The following is a 21,268-nucleotide window of genomic DNA, read 5'->3' as shown; positions in this document are numbered from 1 at the left end:
CCAAGTTTAGAACACATCAGCGAGAGTTTGAGGAAAATCCCACCATCCGTTCAAAAGTTATGTCTTTTTTTAAGTTTTGTTCAGTCACTGCTGGATGAGAAGACTACTACAGCTTGTGACGTCACAATAATCGAATTATGTGTGGAACGATATAAACACAACTAAGAAAATTCAACATGTTTTCACTTTTCTCGCATAATAAAAGAAGTTTGACTTGTCTCTTCCAGAACACAGGGAGGATGATATTAATACGTCAGTGACAAGTCGAGGAAAAATGCACTTAAAAATGTGAAATTCTCGTTACCTTAGTATATTTTCCTTTTATCGTTCTACGCATGTGACGTCATGCACTGTAGTAGTCTTCTCATCCAGCTGCAGTGCCTGCGTAGGAGTTTTCAGGGCGTGTCAGCGTAATGTACAGTGTATTTCCAATCTCCATTGCGCCATACGGAAAGAGCGTATTACTGGTATTTCCCTGTCCGTACTACTGTGGTGCAATACAAGTACGCAGTACATGTACATGCATACTTTAGTAGTCTACATGCTCAGACCACTTTCATTCTGGTTTGTTGATAAATCAGAACAGCTGTACAGGTAAATGCATATTAGACAAGAAAAAAAAATACATTTCTCAGCAACGCCGTTGCGAATAGAATCAAAGAAATTGCTAATTGATCCTAGTAGTTAACCATGTCAGCAAGTTGAAAGTTATTGAATATCTTCGCCTGCCCACAAGCATAGTAACGAAATGTGTACAGTGATTTAAGACTAAAATTATCACTACTTATAAATGGGAGAACGTTCAAGTGCATAGTGCTGGCTTGGCAATGGGGATACTTTGTGTAATTCAATAGGAAGAATAATTGAGAGTCGTCCAATACGTGTGGGTTCGAGTCCCACCACAAGCCCTTCCTCATGCGCGATCCAGCTTTTTGCATTTCATCTGTGAAATAGATGGACACCGTTTTCTTTGAAACTATATGCCACAGACACAATGAATTAAATCCCCCTCCCCAGTCGCTGAGCTCACTTGCTTGCTCATTCCCCCAAATATTGAAGTTTTCAACCTCTCCCCAGAAAAAGCGAGAGAAAAAAAAAGAAGTATAAGCTGTTCGTCTAAGACGAACAACAATTAAAATTCAGGTGTGAGTTTCTTCACTTCGTCTCCCTATACAACTTAGATTTGCTAAGATCGCAATTGTTGATCTGCAAATTAACAAGCATTTCGGAAAAAAGGAACCAGTGGGACTCGAACCCGACATCTACTGACAGAGACGAAGTGAAGAAACTCGCACTTGAACCTTCACCCCTCTGAATAACAATCTTTCTTTCATTTAATATGCCTTGTCCACCTTGGACCACTTAACATAACAGTGTCGGAATTTCGGAGCCTGGGCATTTGTTCCATATTCATCGTGTCACTGCCGTAGATGACAGGTTCGAGTCCCACTGGTTCTTTTTTCCCGAAATGTTTGTTAATTTATAGATCAGCAGTTGGGATTAAATCACAAACGATAGTGTGTACAAACCTTGCAGACTAAATCAATGCAGGACCCTATCTTATAAAGAGCTATGATTGATTGATTGATTGAGCGCCCTTATGCTTGGTTACCTGGTTCCTTACGTTTAAAGCCTATTCCTCTTCCTGTGATACTTCTGTTCATAAGGTCACCTTATTTCAATATTGCATAGCAATTATTTTAGTGTTGGTCTATACAGGTAGGATTTATTTCTTATATAGCAATGTTCCCACCCCAAGAGCCTGCGCATAAAACAAGGACAGTATACGCAATGTTCCCACCCCAAGAGCCTGCGCATAAAACAAGGACAGTATACGCTGCATGGTAGATAAAACAACCCCTTCTGTGCCAATTACGAGTCAAAATTAATGTGTACCAAAATTTCACACAAACCTATGGAGGGAAAGTCTATGAATCACGTAGATGAGGAATTCACGAGTGTGGACACACGTGCGGGCAAGTGATGGGTTTCTCTACAAGTCTTTTCGCATTTCAATAATTTTGGTTTAGGTCATACAGGAATTTGTATACCTGTTCATAAGTGCACAAGCTATTATGTATAATACCATGTTCATGATAATTATAATAATGATAATAATAATAATAATAATAATAATAATAATAATAATAATAATAATAATAATAATAATAATAATAATTGTTTGGATACAAACTCCAAATTTTATTGTCCGAGAATGGAAATTCTTTTTGCCCAATTGATCGTGGGCCCGGCAGCCACTGAGCAGCGCCAGATCGACGTTGCTCTAACCTTTTCAACTGTTGAACGGCAAACAAGGTAGCAGCAACTCCCATCTTTTAACGTCTTTTGGTATGACGCGGCCGGGGTTTGAACCCACGACCTCCCGATTGTGAGGGCAGCCGCTCTACTCACTCAGCCAACACATAATGTAGTCCCTACACCTATATCTCTCCCCATCTCTCCCCCTCTCCCTCCCCCTCTCTCTTTTTCTCTCCCGCTCTAGGAAATGATTCTAAGTATACAATTTATATAATTGTCCATATTAAATTCAATGTTGTTTGTAATAAAGACATTTTTAAAAAATGAAAGCAGAAACACGTCAAACCGCAGAAGTGGCATTTATTGTACTAAAAGCGGACCAAACTCTTTTTCATTCACTCCTCATTCATCTCTTATCATCTCTTCCTATGTCATCTTCCCCCTTTTCCCCAGGCACCACCACTAACCACCATTTTTACGAGTCTTATACGCCTCGCTCTAGTGGATTAGCAGAAAAAGGTGTTTTTCACGGCATACATCTACTTTGACTATACGCAAATTGTTAACCCTGGTGTATAAACAAGAATAAGGAGTGTTGTATTGTATACAAGAACAGTGTCAGGACAAAGGTTTTTAGAGGAAAAAAACATTGAAATTACATATCGTCAATGTACAATTATCATGCTTGATGGAGTACTGCAGAATGCCGGTATGTATACTGTGTACTGTTTGCACAGAAATAGAATACATTTTCTCTCTCCCCATTCATCTATGTATACAGGTCCTAAATATTGGAATGATCTCCCAACAGAGGTTAAAAGCTGCTTGTCATTATCATCCTTTAAGCGTAAACTCAGACAGCATGTATTGAATAGCTACAACACACAAGTGCACTAAAATTCCTTTTTATTATGCTGATGGCTGCTCTGTTATACTACTCGGTTGTTGCCATGTGAACAGACTCATGCATATACATTTTAGTTGCATGCTCTCTCAAATTCCTTCCCATCGGTGTTTTTCCTTCCACTTCTAGTAAGACCATGGTCGTGTCGCATAGTTTCCCCTCCTTTCTTTCTTTCCTCTCTTTTATGCATCATTGCAGCTGGCTGGTATATCACATATAGGAATTGCAATTGATTCATGTTCTCCATTTTTTTAATCTTTCCCCGTGTCTATGGAAGCCGGAATGTTTAAACCCTAATAGTACTTAAGTATTCACGTCATTATCACTCCCATGTCTAAATTGCTATGAGAGCAACTGCTATAGTGTGCAGCATGTGGTTACTTGTTCTCATTTTATCACACACATAAATGCATGTGAGAAGAATCTTCTGAGCCCCGAGTAATAGTCATTCTCTTTTGTTTATCATTACTTTTGGTCTTAATTGTACCCGTGCTCCTCATCCTGTTCCCCTTACTAGGCTTTTGTTGGGACCTACACTCAACAAGATTTGCTTTTTAGTATAATAGGTTCCATCGTATTTCTCTTCGCATCTTTTACTTTGATTGAAAATGACACATCGACCGTTATGTATTACTTTTGTATTCCTATTTCTTCATGTATATATCCAAGCTGGACATTCTGTATTATATTTTGTTATATACCATGTATTTTCCATCGAGAAATACGAAAATAAATTGAAATTGAAATTGAAAATTGAAATCTGCGTGTCTATATTCTGCATGATCTGTGCCTACACTTTTAGACGTGGCCCTTATTCTGCGATTACATGCAGGAGGAATGGAGCTCAGCAACCTGTGCTTTAAAATATGTCTTTGAGAGATAACATTTTATTTCATGTTGTAGGAGAACTGCGCTTTCAATGGAAGAAGATAACACCAAGTCCTGTAAGATCCTGCAAATCATCTTGACGTTTTCTCATATAGATCGGTGAACATGACAAAAAAAAGTCGTTCTGCAGCAGTGCCGCAAAGGAGCCAGGGCATACATACCATCTTGTTAAACATTTTAAGCTATAAGTGCAGTCCAGGTGGGTGTTTCATTAAGCTGTTCTTAAAGTTACGAACGACTTAAGAACGACTGGTGACCAGTTCTTGTGCTGAATTACTGAAATGAAAGCACATCAGAACTGATCACCAGTCGTTCTTGATAGTTCGTAACTTTAAGAACAGCTTAATGAAACACCCCTTAAAGCATAAACTATTCATAAAATTAGTCAACTCTGTACACCCCAATCAAACTCCGAGTTTTTAAAGGGAAAAGTATATATTGATGTCCCCAGATTCATCATTTGTTTTTTTGTTTTTTAACATAAGTTATCAATTTCTTATTAAAAAGCTATAAACAAAGCAATATATCACATACATGTATAAACGAAAGATGAGAGTATAATTGTTTCGCTGCGTAGTAAAGATGACTAATGTGGTAAAACAACTGAACAGCGTGCAGAACACTTTTTTGGGGGGTTGAATAAATCATCGATTTCATAACCAGTGAAGCTATTCCTTAGACAGATCAAGTCTTGAATATAGTATGTGAATTAGGAAAATTAAGTTGAATTTACTTTGCAATATATGCGTGAGTTTTGTTCCGGAGGTTTAAATCATGAAACGCAGCTTGAAGCCTTGGTGCGGCTGTCAAGATTGTAAAGAATCACGTCGCTTCATTCTTGCAGACAAGCCATTCTCACGCCCTATATAGGTGTCAGTCTCACGCATCTGGGGCCGTTTTTCACGCCCACATCCCTACTGGGCTTTTCTCATACCTCACGAAAGAGATTCCACGTAAAATGTCAAAGCATCAAAAAGTTACATTATGAGACATTTTTTTTTTTTTTTGTCGAAAGCCAGAATGAGTTAAAATTTTGTAAATGGAATTCGTTATCATCCCTCCCCTCCCTTGGATGTTTCGCTCCATGACACGCCACAAATGTTACGCCTTGCTAGTCACCGACGTCGGTATCTGTTTTCTAGTAGAATAATGACAAAAACATAATAACATTATTCTGATCTGGATTGTCATATTTTCAGGTCTGCAAGTTGTACCTTGAACCTTTACGAGACCTGGATGTTTGTCATATTGTGGAGTTCGCACACCCTAGACAGCCCAACTGTCATGCGTATAATATATATTGTGTAGGTCCCTACCATCAGCACGTCAGAAGTGTTCCGTTTTCTGTGCCGTTTTCTCTTCAAACTGCATGGCCTTGATGTGAAATTCACCCACCTATTATCCAGAAAACTTGCCGGGGAACCTTCCACCATCATAAAACGGGTACGTTCACGTGAAACAAAGCATTCGCAATGCATGCCGTATAGTAGACTTAGATTTTGTCATCTAGGGCCTAAGTTAGTGTTATTTTACGTGTATGGTTCAGTATATCGTGTACGTTGATTTACTCTCGCAATACTTCGCACCTTTCCCAAGAAATTAGAAGGGCCCTATAGGGGTGGATGAGGTGACAATAAGTATAAATGATACACATTGTGTGTAACATAGTCTTCGTTTTGTTCTGTTTATGTTTAAGTTACATATTCATCTTTTTTTTAAATTCTGCCTAGCGTTTCCAATGTGATTGATACGGAAGTCTTGTCTGTGCTGCCATCCAAAGTGTCTAGGATGAAAATCCATGAAATCAAACTATGTGAACTGAGTCAACGCAGTAATATATAAAGCAGAAACAAGGAGGTGACTCACACATCAGTGAGCAGTAATGAACCAACAATACTGGGTAATTTAGATGACATTTCGTGATGTTACGGGTAGACAACGATAAAAGAAAATACAAAGAAAAATCCACAAAATTTCATTTTCAACCACACATTCCCCCCTTGATACTGATACATTTTGTTGAGGGTAATAATTCTCCCTGTTTTTTCTTTGTTTGTTTGTTTGTTTGTTTGTTTGCCGAAAGAGGTAAGTTATAAGTGGCTTTTCATTATGCTAGAAACACGTATGGACAACGATGCATGGACGACGATACTGGAAAACATGAGGAGAAATCCACAAAAATTCACTTTCAAGTTTAAAGTCTCTTCTCTTGATACTGATATATTATGTTGAGGGTAATATCATTCTTCCTGCTTTTGAAAGAGGTAAGTTTTAGTGTTTTTCATTATGTTAGAGACACGAAAATATATTTAATTCTCTTCATATTTTCTTTATATCTCTCTCCTTTTTTGACGTCACGAGATATTGCCTTATCAGCCAGCGATGGCTGCCATGAGACCTTAAAAACACATAAGAATTATATATCTTTGAATGGATTGTCCGTTTTTCTCAAACTTCAACGATTTGTTTTGCTAATATTGCCGCATTTCCTGAATTATAAATAAAGAAATATGCACATTATGTATATGATTTTATGTATATAAAGAGTACAAGTGTGTATGCATATAAAAATACACTCAACAAAAAAAGTAAGTTCCCCCTAGCATTTTTGGATATATCTCAAAAAGTATTTAACCGATTTTCATAATTCAAACGGAAATGAATAAGGAATTTTATTACTCATAACATGAGTGGCAAATCATTGCCACCAGATATCATTATTGGTGTAAAAAAATGCATTTTAGGTCAAAATGCATGGAAACAAAAGTTGCACTTTAGTGATTTACAATGACTTTTACACAAATAATCAAACAATCACGTATGATTCTGAACATTTAGGCATGGCTTATTGCCTATTTTTCTATCTCTTTCTTTTCATGATCATACAGTCACGTATTTTGATAATTGATATGTCCACCATCCGCTCAATGACCAGCTGGAATCTCTTCCTCATACTGTTGACGAAAGTTTGTACTTGGCACTGCTTCAATGTTGGCCCATGGTCTCTGCAAGATGCGCTGAAATTCTTGCAGTGAAATGTCATCTTTCACCTTCCTGCTCGCTTTCCGCTTAATGATATCCCAAAGATTCTCTACTGGATTACAGTTAGGGGAACTTGCAGGCCACTCCATACGTTCGATGCCATTTCCCTCAACAAACTGATCTACAACTTGAGCGCATGATGCAAAATGACCATAAGCACATTAATGTGATCAACCCAAATTGGAATTACAAATCACATGGCTTCTACCAACATTTTCATATTGAAAAGGCTATTGTTTACAAAAGTATGCATAGCATCTGTTTAATAGGGAAGCACATTGTACCTGAAGAAATTCCTGAGAATTACACAATTTAAAAAGGTCATTTGCTAACGTACATAGGAAATGTATACAATATGCTTCATATAGCCTGAAGTGCAACTTTTTTTCCCATGCATTTTGACATGAAATGCGTTTTTTTACACCAATAATGATATCTGGTGGCAATGATATGCCATTCATGTTATGAGTAATGAAATTCCCCATCCATTCCCGTTTGAATTATGAAAATCTGTAAAATACTTTTTGAGATATATCCAAAAATGTTAGGGGGGAACTTACTTTTTTTCGCTGAGTGTATATATATGTGTGTTGTTGAGGATAAAACTGCCTATTGCAACCACCAAAGGAAGACGAAAAAAAAAGTGGCCGCTATAGACACGGTCGTTTACATGAATTTTGTATTGTCGGTCACTAAGGCAGGTTTCAGTGTATTTGGGTTTCATTGTCCTTTAATGTGAATTCAATGGTCGACTATCTTTCGGATAGAAACGCTGTCCTATATATACACTGGAATAGGATTTGGATTGTTAACCAAAATCTTCGTGGTGTTCGGTTCGTACATTCTCGGGAAAAAGAATGTCATTTTGATTTGGGGATGTAGAAGTGGAAAAACCAATCAGGATCCCTTAAACTTAGGATTAAAACAATACAAAACCCTACTTGAAAATACAAGGGTTATCATTTATGTTCATGAGAGCCCGCCATACAGGTTGAATATACTGCCATAATTTCGATCATAAATACCTAGTAAATAATAGCAGACTGCAAATTTATCTCTAGAAGGCGAAATGTCTTGATAATCATGCCTGGTCCTCTTGTACTCATGCAAATTTAGGCAGAGTCGAAAGTCAAAGTGGATTCCTACGTAATCTGCACATAAAATGTTCTTTGTATCAACCCTCTCACCCCATTAATATTAGGAGAGAATACCACTTGAACCAACATGCCACGAATTCACTGGACATGGGTGTTTGCTGCCCTGCTAGTAGCAGTCTCCCTATCCTCAGGTAAGCGCACTATGTACTTGTTTTATAGTTTACAAAATTCAGTTGAGAACCAGAAGGTCGTTATTACAACTTTGGGGGATATCATATTATTTGTGTCACATTGTAGTGCTTGATCTCTTCTACATTATGCTGTCAATTTAAAATTATTTTAAATTTCCAATAAAACGTGAAAAATAAAACCCAAAAGGGCATTATTTTTTCCAGATGTATTTACGCTCAAATCTTAGAAATTGATAGCGCCCATCTGATTCTCATAATCAACATATTTTTTTTTTCAATATCTGCGGGCTGTTCACACAAAGCTGGCAGGCCACTTTTTGCATTGTTATTCAGGATATTATGTATGTTATACAGATAAATATATATCTTTTAATATGTCTCCTCATTTTTTATAACATGCACTTTCTTTTCGTCTTCGCTTATATCATCTTGTCAGAGAAAATGTGAATTTTCTCAACTTCCGTCACCATGTGATAATCACAGTCACCAGAAAATTGCATCAAGTTTTTTTTTTTTTTTTCAGGAGGATATACGACAAAAAGTTTTTAATTTTGAGAACATTATCTTATTTACCCCCATAGCCTTCTTTCAAAGCAAAAATACACACACACACACACACACACACACACAAACGCACATGTACACACACCACACAAACAATCACACATAAAAGCAAACAAATCAAAACAAACAAACAAAAGCAAACAAATGCAAACAAAGAAGGAAAGAAAATCAAAATAAAATCAAATAACCCGAAGAAAAAAAACACATTGATCCTCGCGATTATTGCTAATTGGAGAAGTGCAACACTGCCTTTAATGGGGAATTCCAACCTGTGAAGAAAAAGAAAAAGAAAAAACCTCAACGAACAAAAAACGGAATAGGACGTGAGCATAGTCGCACTTTGCCCCGTCTGTATACACCTTTCTGCCAAGAATTCATGATATGATTTTTGTTTCTTTTCTTTTCTCCCCTCTAGTCTCCATACAGTATACCCGTGGCACTGTCACATGACTGTAGGGGAAGGGGAGGGTGGCTGCAGCTGTACCCCATATTCAGAGTTTAGTTAGGGCATTTTAGAGAATTTCTGGACCATCTGTGAAAAAAATTGGTTACCAATAGCTTTCTTCACCAATGTGTTCACTAAGGTGTCTACTAACTCCTCTCAATTAGTTCGAACCCAAATCCTCGTGGAAAATTCTGGGGAGCCAATCAAAATCGAGCACCCGGAGGGGGGCGGGGCAGAAATGGAAATATATATATTTTTTCCAATATAAGCGAGTGGGATGTCTAATTAGGGGTTTCTGGGGGTGCAGAATCGATTCCCACAATTAGTTTTGAGTATAAACAACTCTCTGACCGTGAAATAGGCCACGCCTCCTTTTTGCCCCGCCGAAATACGTAAATATTGGTATTTTCATACGTATCTTATTGGGTTTATATAGTAGGTTTTTAAGGTGCACTGAAAATATTTGTATGCGATGGGAAGTAGTTGTTCCCATTTCCCTTATATCCATAACACCAAATATAATCATATTACTGTAAATAGGCTTTACTTATTAAATGTTTGATTCTCAATAATTTCGAACCAACATCCTTGTGGGGAAAAAAAAAACCAAAAAAACTGTGGAGCCAGTTAAACCTATGGGGTGTCAATAAATAGGAAGATTTTTTTCCAGTATTAGTTTGTGAGATGTCCAATTAGGGGTTTCTAGGGGTGCTGAAAGGATTCGAAACATAAGTTTTGCGTAAAAAATACTACCTGACCATTAAAATAGGCCACGCCTACTTTTTGCACCCGCTGAATCATGTATTATTGGTATTTCATACGTACATCAGTGGGTTTATTCAGTGAGTTTTTTAGAACACTGAACTGAGTTCTATTATTTAATTTGAGCTGTATCAACTCTTAAAACAGTGAGCAAAAAATACTGCAACATGTACCGTTAACTGTGCAATCCACTTCTCTTACTTCCATTATGCCACATTTAAATCTGGCACAACAGAACTGTATTGAAACCTTAGTACTTTATCCTACTCCCCAACATCTCCCTTACTGCTCCCATCAGCTGTTTGGTTGATGTTCTGACAAGAGTTACCATGCCATTTGCAGCAAACAGAAATGCATAACTCCTTGCTTTTACAACTGCACTTCAGTGCGCTACAGTCCCTTCACAGTTTGCAGCTAACAAACTTCAGAAAATAGTCCTATGCGATGGGGTTTGTTGAAGGGACCGGTGCGTAACCTTGGTCCTCAAGCTTCCATCCATACTCCAAGACATCCAATGATGGAGTTTGCAACATTAGCCAACCTCTGGTTTGGAGATTAGCTCGTAGAGGATGCTCCGCTGCAGCTTCTGTTGTCAGGTTTGATGCGCTCATCAGCAGCCCGCTTGGTGAAGATGTCAAATCTCAAGCCTCCAAGTCTTTCGGGTGGTTTTCCATGGAACATGAGCTTAAATAATACACAGCCGGTTTTAATGATATCATCTTTCTTGCCTCGGATGTCCAGAAACACATCCATGGCCCTTTCCGCCTTGTCAGTATCTCAGAGCTTGTTTACCAAAGTTGATTTGCGAACCCAGAAATCGCTGACACTGTATTGCAGCCAGAGAAGCTGTGCAAGAGTTCAAGATCAAACACTTTCGGTATCTCTCTGGGAGGGCCTCCCTGATCTTTGCGATACTACAAGATGTTTCTTTTGCTCTTGTGAGGAAGATGGGGTGAATCAGCAAAACCATGATATCGGTGTCCTCCGCCCTTACCTCAACAGGAGAATATTTTGCCTAATCTAGATATATGCCCGGACTATAGCAGTGTCTGCATCATCGTGGCATTGCCGTATACACTGATCCCATTTCTACTGAATTTCTCAGCAAGCAGCAGAATGAGCCGGGGCTTGTTGCTCTTGTTGTGGATGAACTTTTCTCTTGGAACGAGGCTTTGATGTCTGGGCGAAAGGGAATGTCACATCGTGCATTCTATGTTCGTCTCGGGTGATCATTGTCCTTAGCAGAGCTGCCGTATCTACCAAAGACTACAGTGATTTGGAGAAACTGGCTCCCCATGGACTTCAAAAACTGAAGGTAGCTCTCGGAAATGCCCTTCCAGGATAGGTCAGCCTCCCGCTTGACGTTGTGCAGTATAGTCATCCACCATCAATAAACAGACTCATGCAGGGGGTTCGTTCAACGCTTTCCACAAATGCTTTCAGAAATCTTGCTTGGGCAGCATTGTCTGGATTTCGCAACTTCTAGTCTTTGTCAAATAGAGACATTGGTGTTGGCGTCAACTCAAATCACAGACCTTCGGTCTTGACTTCACGCAAACTGATGATGATTAGACGGTTGAAGAGCTTGAGTGAGTCAATAACCAGCTTCTTTCCATTGGCTATGGGTCCACTTCTAAGGCTGTCTAATGACTTCACCTTTTGCTTTAGTTTCAATTGAATCCAGAACCGTTCGTCCATTCATCTTGGCCAGCATGGCTCTGCCAACCTCCTCTGCCTGATCAGCGTTGACTGGGTCCTCTGGAGTGCTGCTGAATCCTGTTATAAAGGATACTAGGGTCTTCTTGTCCCATGTTGCATCGAAGAGGTCGATCTCCTCCAACCATCCGAAAATGGCGTTGACAGCATCTTCGTCATTCTTCATCTGGGCTCTTGTGACGTGCGTGTGGTCAGGTACCTCACGCTTGTTCATACCTTGTTCAAGTTCCTGGTGAATGCATGAGAAGTGGTTTAGCGTCTTAACCCAACACCTGTGAGGAGATTCATTCCGGAAGCGTCCTCTGTTAAGACTGTTTGAGGATTTGGCCTCACCCATGAGTGTGGTTTCTATCGTGATTTTAGTCCATGTACCTGACCGCTCATGGTCTGAGAAACTGACTGCATGGTTTCCATACAAAGTGAATTTGGTAAGAGCTTACCAAATTCACTGTGTATGGAAACCATGCACCCTAGCAAGACTTCTGTGGAACCCGTAGAATAAGTGGTGGATGGCTCTTGCGCAACGTCAAATGGGAAGCTAACCTCACCTGCTAAGGGCATTAATTGTCAAGAGATATCTATATTTTTAAAGTCCATGGGGAGCCAGTTTCTCCAAATCAATGTGGTCTCTGACGGATACGGCAGCACCACTAAGGGCCTTGATCACCGGAGACGAATAAAGAATGCTTGGTGTGACATTCTGATTCGCCCAGACATCAAAAGCCTCGTTCCAAGAGAAAAGCAAGAGCAACAAGGCCCATTTTATTCTGCTGCTTGCTGAGACATTCAGTAGAAATGGGATCAGTGTACAGCAATACCATGATGATACAGACACTGCTATAATCCGGGCAGCTCTAGATGAGGCAAAAGATTCTACTGTTGAGGTGAGGGCTGGGGACACCGACATCATCTTTTTGCTGATTCACTCTATCTTCCTCACAAGCGCCAAGGAAATATCTTATGATAATAATCCCAAAGATAAGGGAGGCCCTCCCAGAGAGATACCGGAAGTGTTTGATCTTGAATTCTTGCACAGCTTTTCCGGCTGCGATACAGTGTCAGCAATTTCTGGGTTTAGCAAATCAACTTTGGTAAACAAGCTCTGCGAGACTGACAAGGCGAAACAGGCCATGGATGCGTCTCTGGACATCCGAGGCAAGAAAGATGATATCATTAAAGTCAGTTGTGAATTATTCAAGCTCATGTTCCATGGAAGATCACCCAACAGACTTTGGAGACTTGACATTTGACGTCTTCAGCAAGCGGGCTGCTGCTGGGAGCATCAAAACTGAGAAATTACATGTCCCCGACAACATAAGCTGCAGAGTAGCATTCTCTACAAACTTATCTCCAAACCAGAGATTGGCTAATGTTGCAAACTCCATCATTGGATGTCTTGGAGTATGGATGGAAGCTTGAGGACCAAGGTTACGCACTGGTCCCTTCATCAGACCCATCGAAAAGGACTATTTTCTGAAGTTTGTCAGCTGTAACCGTGAGGGGGACTGTAGCACACAGTCGCCGGCCCTCAGTTGTAAAAAGCAAGTTGTATAATAAAAAGTAAGGAGTCAAGTGTATTTCTTTTTGCGGCAAATGTCGTGGTAGCTGTTGCCAGAACATTGACCAAGCAGCTGATGGGAGCAGTGAGGGAGATGCCTGTGAGTAGGATAATGTACCAAGGTTTCAATATTGAGATACATTTCTGTTGGATTTAAATGGGCATAATGGAAGTAAAAGAAGAGGGAACGACTACTTTTGTTATTTTGCACACTTATTAATCAGTGTTTTACCAACTGTTTTTAGAGGAGGTGTAGCTCAAATTAAGTGATGATAGAACTCAATGCAGCATTCTAACCAACTCACTACATAAACCCACCGAGATGCGTATAAATTAGAATACCAATAATACATGATTCGGCGGGTGCAAAAAGTAGGTGTGGCCTATTTTAATGATCAGGTAGTAGTTTTAACTCAAAACTAATGTTTCGAATCCATTCAGTACCCCCAGAAACCCCTAAATGGACATCTCACACGATAACACTGGCCAAAAAAAAAATCTTCCCATTGTTTGACAACCCCTCCCATTCTGTTGCGTAGATTTAACTGGCTCCACAGTTGTTGTTGTTGTTTTTTTCCACGAGGATGTTGGTTCAAAACTATTGAGAATCAAACATTTAATAAGTATACACAGCAGTAATATGATTATATTTAGTGTTATGGATATAAGAGAAATGGTAACGACTAGTTCCCATCGCACACAAGTGTTTTCAGTGCACCCTAAAAACCCATTATATAAACCTAATGAGATAAGTATAAAAATACCAATATTTACGTATTTCGGCGGGGGCAAAAAGGAGGCGTGGCCTATTTCACGGTCAGAGAGTTGTTTGTACTCAAAACTAATTGTGGGAATCGGTTCTGCACCCCCAGAAACCCCTAATTAGACATCTCACTCGCTTATATTGGAAAAAATATATATTTTTCCATTTCTGCCCCGCCCCCCTCCGGGTGCTCGATTTTGATTGGCTCCCCAGAATTTTCCACAAGGATTTGGGTTGGAACTAATTGAGAGGTGTTAGTAGACACCTTAGTGAACACATTGGTGAAGAAAGCTATTGGTAAGCAATTTTTTCACAGATGGTCCAGAAATTTTCTAAAATGCCCTAACTAGTTGAAGAAAAAAAAAAAAAGCACGAATGATTGAAAACTCCAACATCGACCAAACGCGGGGGGGGGGGGGGGGCACACACATGAATAAAGAAAGTTGAATAACATTATGACATTATGATCAGGTTTTAGCACTATAAGTGATAAACCATGCCTCTGGTATAAAAAAATACCATATATATTACTTGATTTGAAACAACAAGAAGAAACCCTTCATGTATGAACCCTTCAATGTATATGCAAGTAAAATATAAGGATTAACATTCTTTTTTTTTAGCACAATGCATAACGTCATACAAATAATTTGGAAATCAATATGAAACTGGGCACTTCCGTCCTACAAATCCCAAATTATTTGATTTGATATGATTTGATTTATTTCTGCAATTTTCACAAAGTTATACAACATAAAAATCTTTCCAGTACTATAACATATTATATCTAACACAAGATGAATGGAAATACGGTCATAATGTATCAATAATGAAATATTGTATATAGGTGATTCATAATCATACATAAACAATTGGAAAATCATTGATTTTCAATCAAACTGAAGGAGACCGTCATCTTAAGCAAGTAAGCTGAAGTTTGAGTTTGGTGGCTATGGCTTAGATTTCTTTACAAATCATTTAATACATATTGTCAAATTGTGTAAGCGAATAGGGCAGCTACAAAATGTATCAGTGCAATGGTGAGTTAGGATGGAAGTTCATATGTGCAGATTTGTTGTTTTATCATTGTTAGTGCTATTTGAAAGAGAGAAAAATCTGTGTAGATAAATTTTCATATGAAAAATGATATACTTAATCTTCATTGGTGCGTTTTTATGTATGAACACGAATCATGTAATATAACATTGTTGTGGAACGAATAAAGAATATCGTAGCAACTATAATCATGTCCGCACGCTGTGTTTTATCTAACACAAATAATAGTAATATAAATGATTTCAGCAGGATTCGTAGGAATTTAAAAAAAGAAACCCTTCTGGTGGTTCTGAGAAAAAAATTTGGGAAACGAACATAATCAGTGCTTGGGATTTTACTTGCTAATTTTGGACCAATATTACTGAAGTTTGAGTTATCAATAACACAAAACACACAGACATTTTGGTCCACACATTTGGAATAATTTTCATTACAGCATAGAATCTTTATACTTTAAGCTTCCTATAAAAAAACTACACTTAAGTAACAATGATTAATACCCCCCTCTTTTCATCAGGGTAACCCCCCCCCCCCCCCAAAAAAAAAAGAAGAAGGATGCTTTAACTTTGCGAAAATTTACGGTCTGAAAATAAGTCCAAAATTATGTGATCTTTATGATTTGGAAAGTGCAAAAATGATACGAATATCTGATAAGCATAATATGCAGCTAGCAAGTCACAAGGTAGAATGCGAACAGAAATGAAATCATGAATGCCATGCTGGGGCACATTATTCCAAAATGGGTATTACGAATACCTGTATCGATCACCAAAAGATCATTCCATTGCAATCCAAACTCTGTCAGTATATGCACAGCATGTGTGACTTCATTGTTGGCCTTTGAGTCATGACCTCATTTACATGGTAATTAAATTAAGGATCGCTTTGAACGTAAACCTCTTACAGTTTTAAGATTTTGTCTTGGTTTGATAGATGTTTATCATCTCTGAGAAAAGATAAAGAACACCGGAAAGAAGAAAAAATGATCTTCGCTGTCTAAAGGTTCACTTAGATTTATGCTTCTAAACTTTAAATCAAGATATAAAGGTTATTCCTTAGAAACCAACAGATGAAAATACTTTGCTGCTCTGGTTGAATTGTACTTTCTCCCAATAAAATGATTCACAGCTCATCAGATTCTTGTTCGGAATCGTTCTTCCCCGATTCCATACGACTGTGGAACTCGCTGCCAAGTTCAACCATTTGCACCTCCACAAACGAATTTAAAGAGGAGATGCAAAATATCCAGCTCCGGTAGAAGGATGCATGGTTTTTACTCCCACGTAGTTAGTTTTTATGAAGTAATTGCACAGCACACTGCACATCACTCTAAAGTACAACGATACACCTCATTGGTAGACTGTACTGGAAAGGAAGAAGAAGAAGAAGAAGAAGAAGAAGAAGAAGAAGAAGAAGAAGAAGAAGTCAACAATGGAAGGACAAATAATCATGCCTCTTCTTAAAGATAACATCGTGTTTCATGTAAAAATGTGTGTTACGCGGTTTCTTTTCTTGACATGCAAAAACAACATATAAAATGTTATCTTATCATCGTAAATTATACGTTGATATTTTGCTTAATTTCAAGCTTGGTTCTGTTTAGTATTGTTTTGCAATGGTTTATGTCATTTGAATTACCAAATCCATCTCCTTCCTTATAGAAGTGAAATATCCTAGTGACATTAAATTGATAGAGTATAATATCCATGAAACGCTGATATCAGCTTCTATAGAATCAATACAGGTCTTACACTTGGTTTTTTTTTTTTAATCATGAATATGTGTTTTTGTAAATAATATCTATGTTTATAATTCATCTACAGATACGAAATATATATCCATATACATGCATAAACATTTACATATACACGTACATATGTTGCATGCATACAAATTGAACTTGTTTAGGATTCTTTGGGTAAATGCAATGACAAAATATCGTATGATTTATTGGGAGAGGAGTTGCTTACAATTCACAACCGTCTCAGTTGATCTTAGCATGAAAACACACACACTAATAGCAATCATGCGTAAATCGGCAACCCTGCTTGGGTCTACACAGGATAGGAAAACTAAAAGAAAAAAAGGACCGAACAGCCACTGAGAAACTACATTGTGCATGGGTTTATTTTTAGTCACAGAGTAAGGACAATGCTTTGCTCACTGGAGTTTGGAATTTCAGATTTGCTAAAGAAAAGAGTTCAGCCTTAACCCTGTAAAGCCCAAGGGGGGGGGGGGGGGGGGGCACATTGTGCCCCCCTACCAGATTTTCATTTGCCACTCCGTAGCCCTTTATCTGATTTCAACCAAATTTGGTGACTTTCCCTAAAATCTTATTGCAAACATTTTGATGTATAATTTAGCCATATTTGATGTTGCTGGTTGCCATGGCAACCATAAACTGACAACCATATCAGTCAGATTTTGCATCTTTTTTCTGTTCCCATTTCATTTAACGGCATTACAGTGTATGAAATGGGTGTTTCTTGGCTGAAATTTATTGAAGGAGCAAAATTTGAAGTGATTATGGTCCTGGAAAGTTTTTCTTATTATTTCCTTTGTTATTTGTGTGACAAAGGCATAAAACAATAAATATAATAGAGATAATTAAAAACAATAATATTTTCTAAAGATTGCCCTTCTGTTTTGTGTTATTTTGATTCTTTCACCCAAGTTATGCTTCTAATACCATTAGTTTATCATATTATCAATTTGCAATCTCAAAATTCCACCATTATGCAAATATGAAATGTCATAACTACATGTACCCATCCCAAACATTTCACCTCAGGTCTCATAATGTACTTCTTTTTGTTGATATGAATAGCGCCGCCTTGTGGTGCCCTTGAGAAATTTCAACCATAACAAATAATACGATTTCATTTGCTTACCATTTGTGGCAAATATGAAAATGATTGGTCTATGATAAGACATATATAATGGGGATAAAGAAATAATACAGAAAAACCATGTTTTTTGCATATTGTTTCTATTATTTCTTTATATTTTGGTAAATAGCGCCCTCCATGGGTGACCTTGAGAAAATTCAAATGTACGGTCATGTAGAGTATGATTTATTCTACCCATGTGCCAAATATGACGATGATATATCAGATAATAAAAAAGTTATATGGGGGGGGGGGGCACAATGTGCCCCCCCCCCCCCCCTTGGGCCTGCGAGGGGTCAAAATAGCTTGGGCTTAATAGGGTTAAGGCGTGTAACACGCAAAAAGAAACCACCCTGAACAATACCTCTATCATTGGTATAGTCTTCATATTGTTTGCCCATAAGGATTGTTCTAAAGTTTAAGGTTCTGACCCTTGTAGTCAAATACCTTGAAGGAAATGCCCTTACCTATCTCAATGAACTCATCAATCATATTTTCACGGTTGTAGATTATACTCTCAAAGTCAAAGAATCTCCTCCCTGAAATCAGTGAGAAATCCAGGACATAGTGGTAGGGTTTGTGGGTAAAAGACAGTAACATAATAGAAAAACCTTGCCCTAACCATGATATGTTTTTCAGAATTTTGACAAGTTACAATTGAGTATATGAATATGAATATGAATATGAATATGAGTATGAATAAAGAAATAATACAGAAAAACCATGTTTTTTGCATATTATTTCTATGTATTTCTTTATATTTTGGTAAATAGCGCCCTCCATGGGTGACCTTGAGAAAATTCAAAAGTACGGTCATGTAGAGTATGATTTATTCTACCCATGTGCCAAATATGACGATGATATATCAGATAATAAAAAAGTTATATGGGGGGGCACAATGTGCCCCCCCCCCCCTTGGGCCTGCGAGGGGTCAAAATAGCTTGGGCTTAATAGGGTTAAGGCGTGTAACACGCAAAAAGAAACCACCCTGAACAATACCTCTATCATTGGTATAGTCTTCATATTGTTTGCCCATAAGGATTGTTCTAAAGTTTAAGGTTCTGACCCTTGTAGTCAAATACCTTGAAGGAAATGCCCTTACCTATCTCAATGAACTCATCAATCATATTTGCACGGTTGTAGATTATACTCTCAAAGTCAAAGAATCTCCTCCCTGAAATCAGTGAGAAATCCAGGACATAGTGGTAGGGTTTGTGGGTAAAAGACAGTAACATAATAGAAAAACCTTGCCCTAACCATGATATGTTTTTCAGAATTTTGACAAGTTACAATTGAGTATATGAATATAAGAACGACCCAAGTCCATGGAAGACCATTTCGAGTAAACTAAAAAAAACTTTCATATCTTTTTTCTTTGTCCAATAATATTCTATTTAACTGTGATGGGAAGGCAACATTGTATATACAAATTAGAACATATATTATTATGACAATTAACGTTAACATTAATTGTGGAGAGGCCATTTTGTGTGATGGACTTGGGTCGTTCTTTGATTCATATACATGATATTCTGCTATAGAGATGAGAGGACGAGAGAGGGCGCTATAATATGAATGTAAGAATGACCCAAGTCCTTCATTCTTACATTCATTTAAGATTTAACTCATTTATTTTAGGCACTTCCGGGGGTAATTAGGATTTATCATTTATACACAAGATGAGTCCATGCATAAGCTACAATTTCCCATGTCAAACTGAATTTGGCCAAAAATTGGACTTGGGTCGTTCTTATATTCATATACTCAATTTATGTTCAAACCTTAACTTTTTGGTAATTGTTGATTTTGTTTGATAGTAATTGATGAATAGAGAAAGTTTTGTAGGATTTCTGTTATTATGAATACGCATATCGTATAGAATATTTTCGTAAATATTATTATGCGTTTCTAAGAAGTGAATTCTATTGTCATTACTAATCGAATTTTTGTCTGATAATTTTTTTTCTCGCTTGCTAAAAAGTTAAATGCAGCGTTTATCAAGTGTGACCTTGTGTTTTGGGTATATCCTGTGTGCTTGGCTTCATCTACTTTATACATTACGGGACAATTCCAAAATTTTCTAGTGTCATTTCAGCTGGTGAACGGAGCTGTGGTTTCCACTGAGCCAGAGGTAAGACTACGACAAGGCTTTCGCGGATTGGTGCCATGTACGGTGATCCGGAAGATATCCACAGTCAGCTGGAAGAAGGGCGACGTTGTCGAAAACGCCGTCGATGTTGTGACACTGGATATCTCCAACGGACACATCAGCGGTCAAGGATTTGAAGATGGGGAGTTCACAGTTGCCTCAAATTATTCCCTCATCTTTGAAAACGCCCTGTCTAAAGATTCTGGGAGATACTTCTGTGAGGTGACTGATTACGGAACAGGATCCAAGTATAGGAATCAATCAGATGTGACGGTATTCGGTAATTTCTCATCAGAACCAATGACTTGTAATTACGTGTGTGTGTGTGTGTGTGTGTGGTTCAAATGGAGCTCTATTTTTTCAGCTACCCAACATATCATCATGATCATGCAATATGGAGTGTAAATGATAATTAACAACGGTAACACGGCTCATAACACAGGCATAGTGTGTTCCTATATGATGTGGTCAAGAAAAGGAAAGACTACGATAACTATAACAGTTAGAAATGTTATGATAGCGTTACAATAATAGTGTTATTACAAGCAAATGCACTTACAATAAAGAGATTTTAACCCTAGAAAATCTCGTTGACATACACCAAGAATTCTGAGGCGCCATTTCGTTGATGTAATGGAGATTGGATTAGTATTGAATTAATGTGCATGTCTCATTATTTCAACAGTCTGTAGAGCCAATTTTAGGATTTGCTTGATGTCACCAATACTACAAACCACAAATATCACAGGCTTAGTGTGTTGATGAAACATGTATCCAGCACCTGGCAAACTGTTTTAAGCATCATATGTTTGTGCATTGAAACATCTTTAGGGGTTATGTTCGTTATTCCAAAGGTTCTCTATTCCAAAAATGAAGTTTCGTTTATCAGAAAAATACAGATTTCGATGAAAATAAGATATTATTGGGGGGGGGGGGGGGAGGGGAGCTTCAGGTGTGAGCTTCTTCAATTTGTCTCCCTCTGCAAA

At 38.0% G+C, this 21,268-nt stretch overlaps 1 protein-coding gene across 1 annotated transcript in view; it reads left to right on the top strand.

Annotated features, from left to right (window-relative positions):
• The first annotated feature begins 5,389 nt into the window (after positions 1 to 5,389).
• The window catches only part of LOC139729410 (uncharacterized), a 50,872-nt gene continuing 34,993 nt past the window's right edge, over positions 5,390 to 21,268 (top strand). The window contains exons 1-3 of the mRNA XM_071640341.1: positions 5,390 to 5,494; positions 8,295 to 8,381; positions 20,218 to 20,562. Coding sequence (XP_071496442.1) covers positions 8,318 to 8,381; positions 20,218 to 20,562 — 409 coding nt within the window. The 5' untranslated portion in view covers positions 5,390 to 5,494; positions 8,295 to 8,317. The remainder of the gene's footprint in view (positions 5,495 to 8,294; positions 8,382 to 20,217; positions 20,563 to 21,268) is intronic.

Source organism: Diadema antillarum, unplaced genomic scaffold (assembly GCF_040938485.1).
Source record: "Diadema antillarum isolate AM-2024a unplaced genomic scaffold, OU_Dant_1.0 scf00000020, whole genome shotgun sequence".
Lineage (NCBI taxonomy): Eukaryota > Metazoa > Echinodermata > Echinoidea > Diadematoida > Diadematidae > Diadema > Diadema antillarum.
This window is presented reverse-complemented; position numbering and strand designations above follow the sequence as displayed.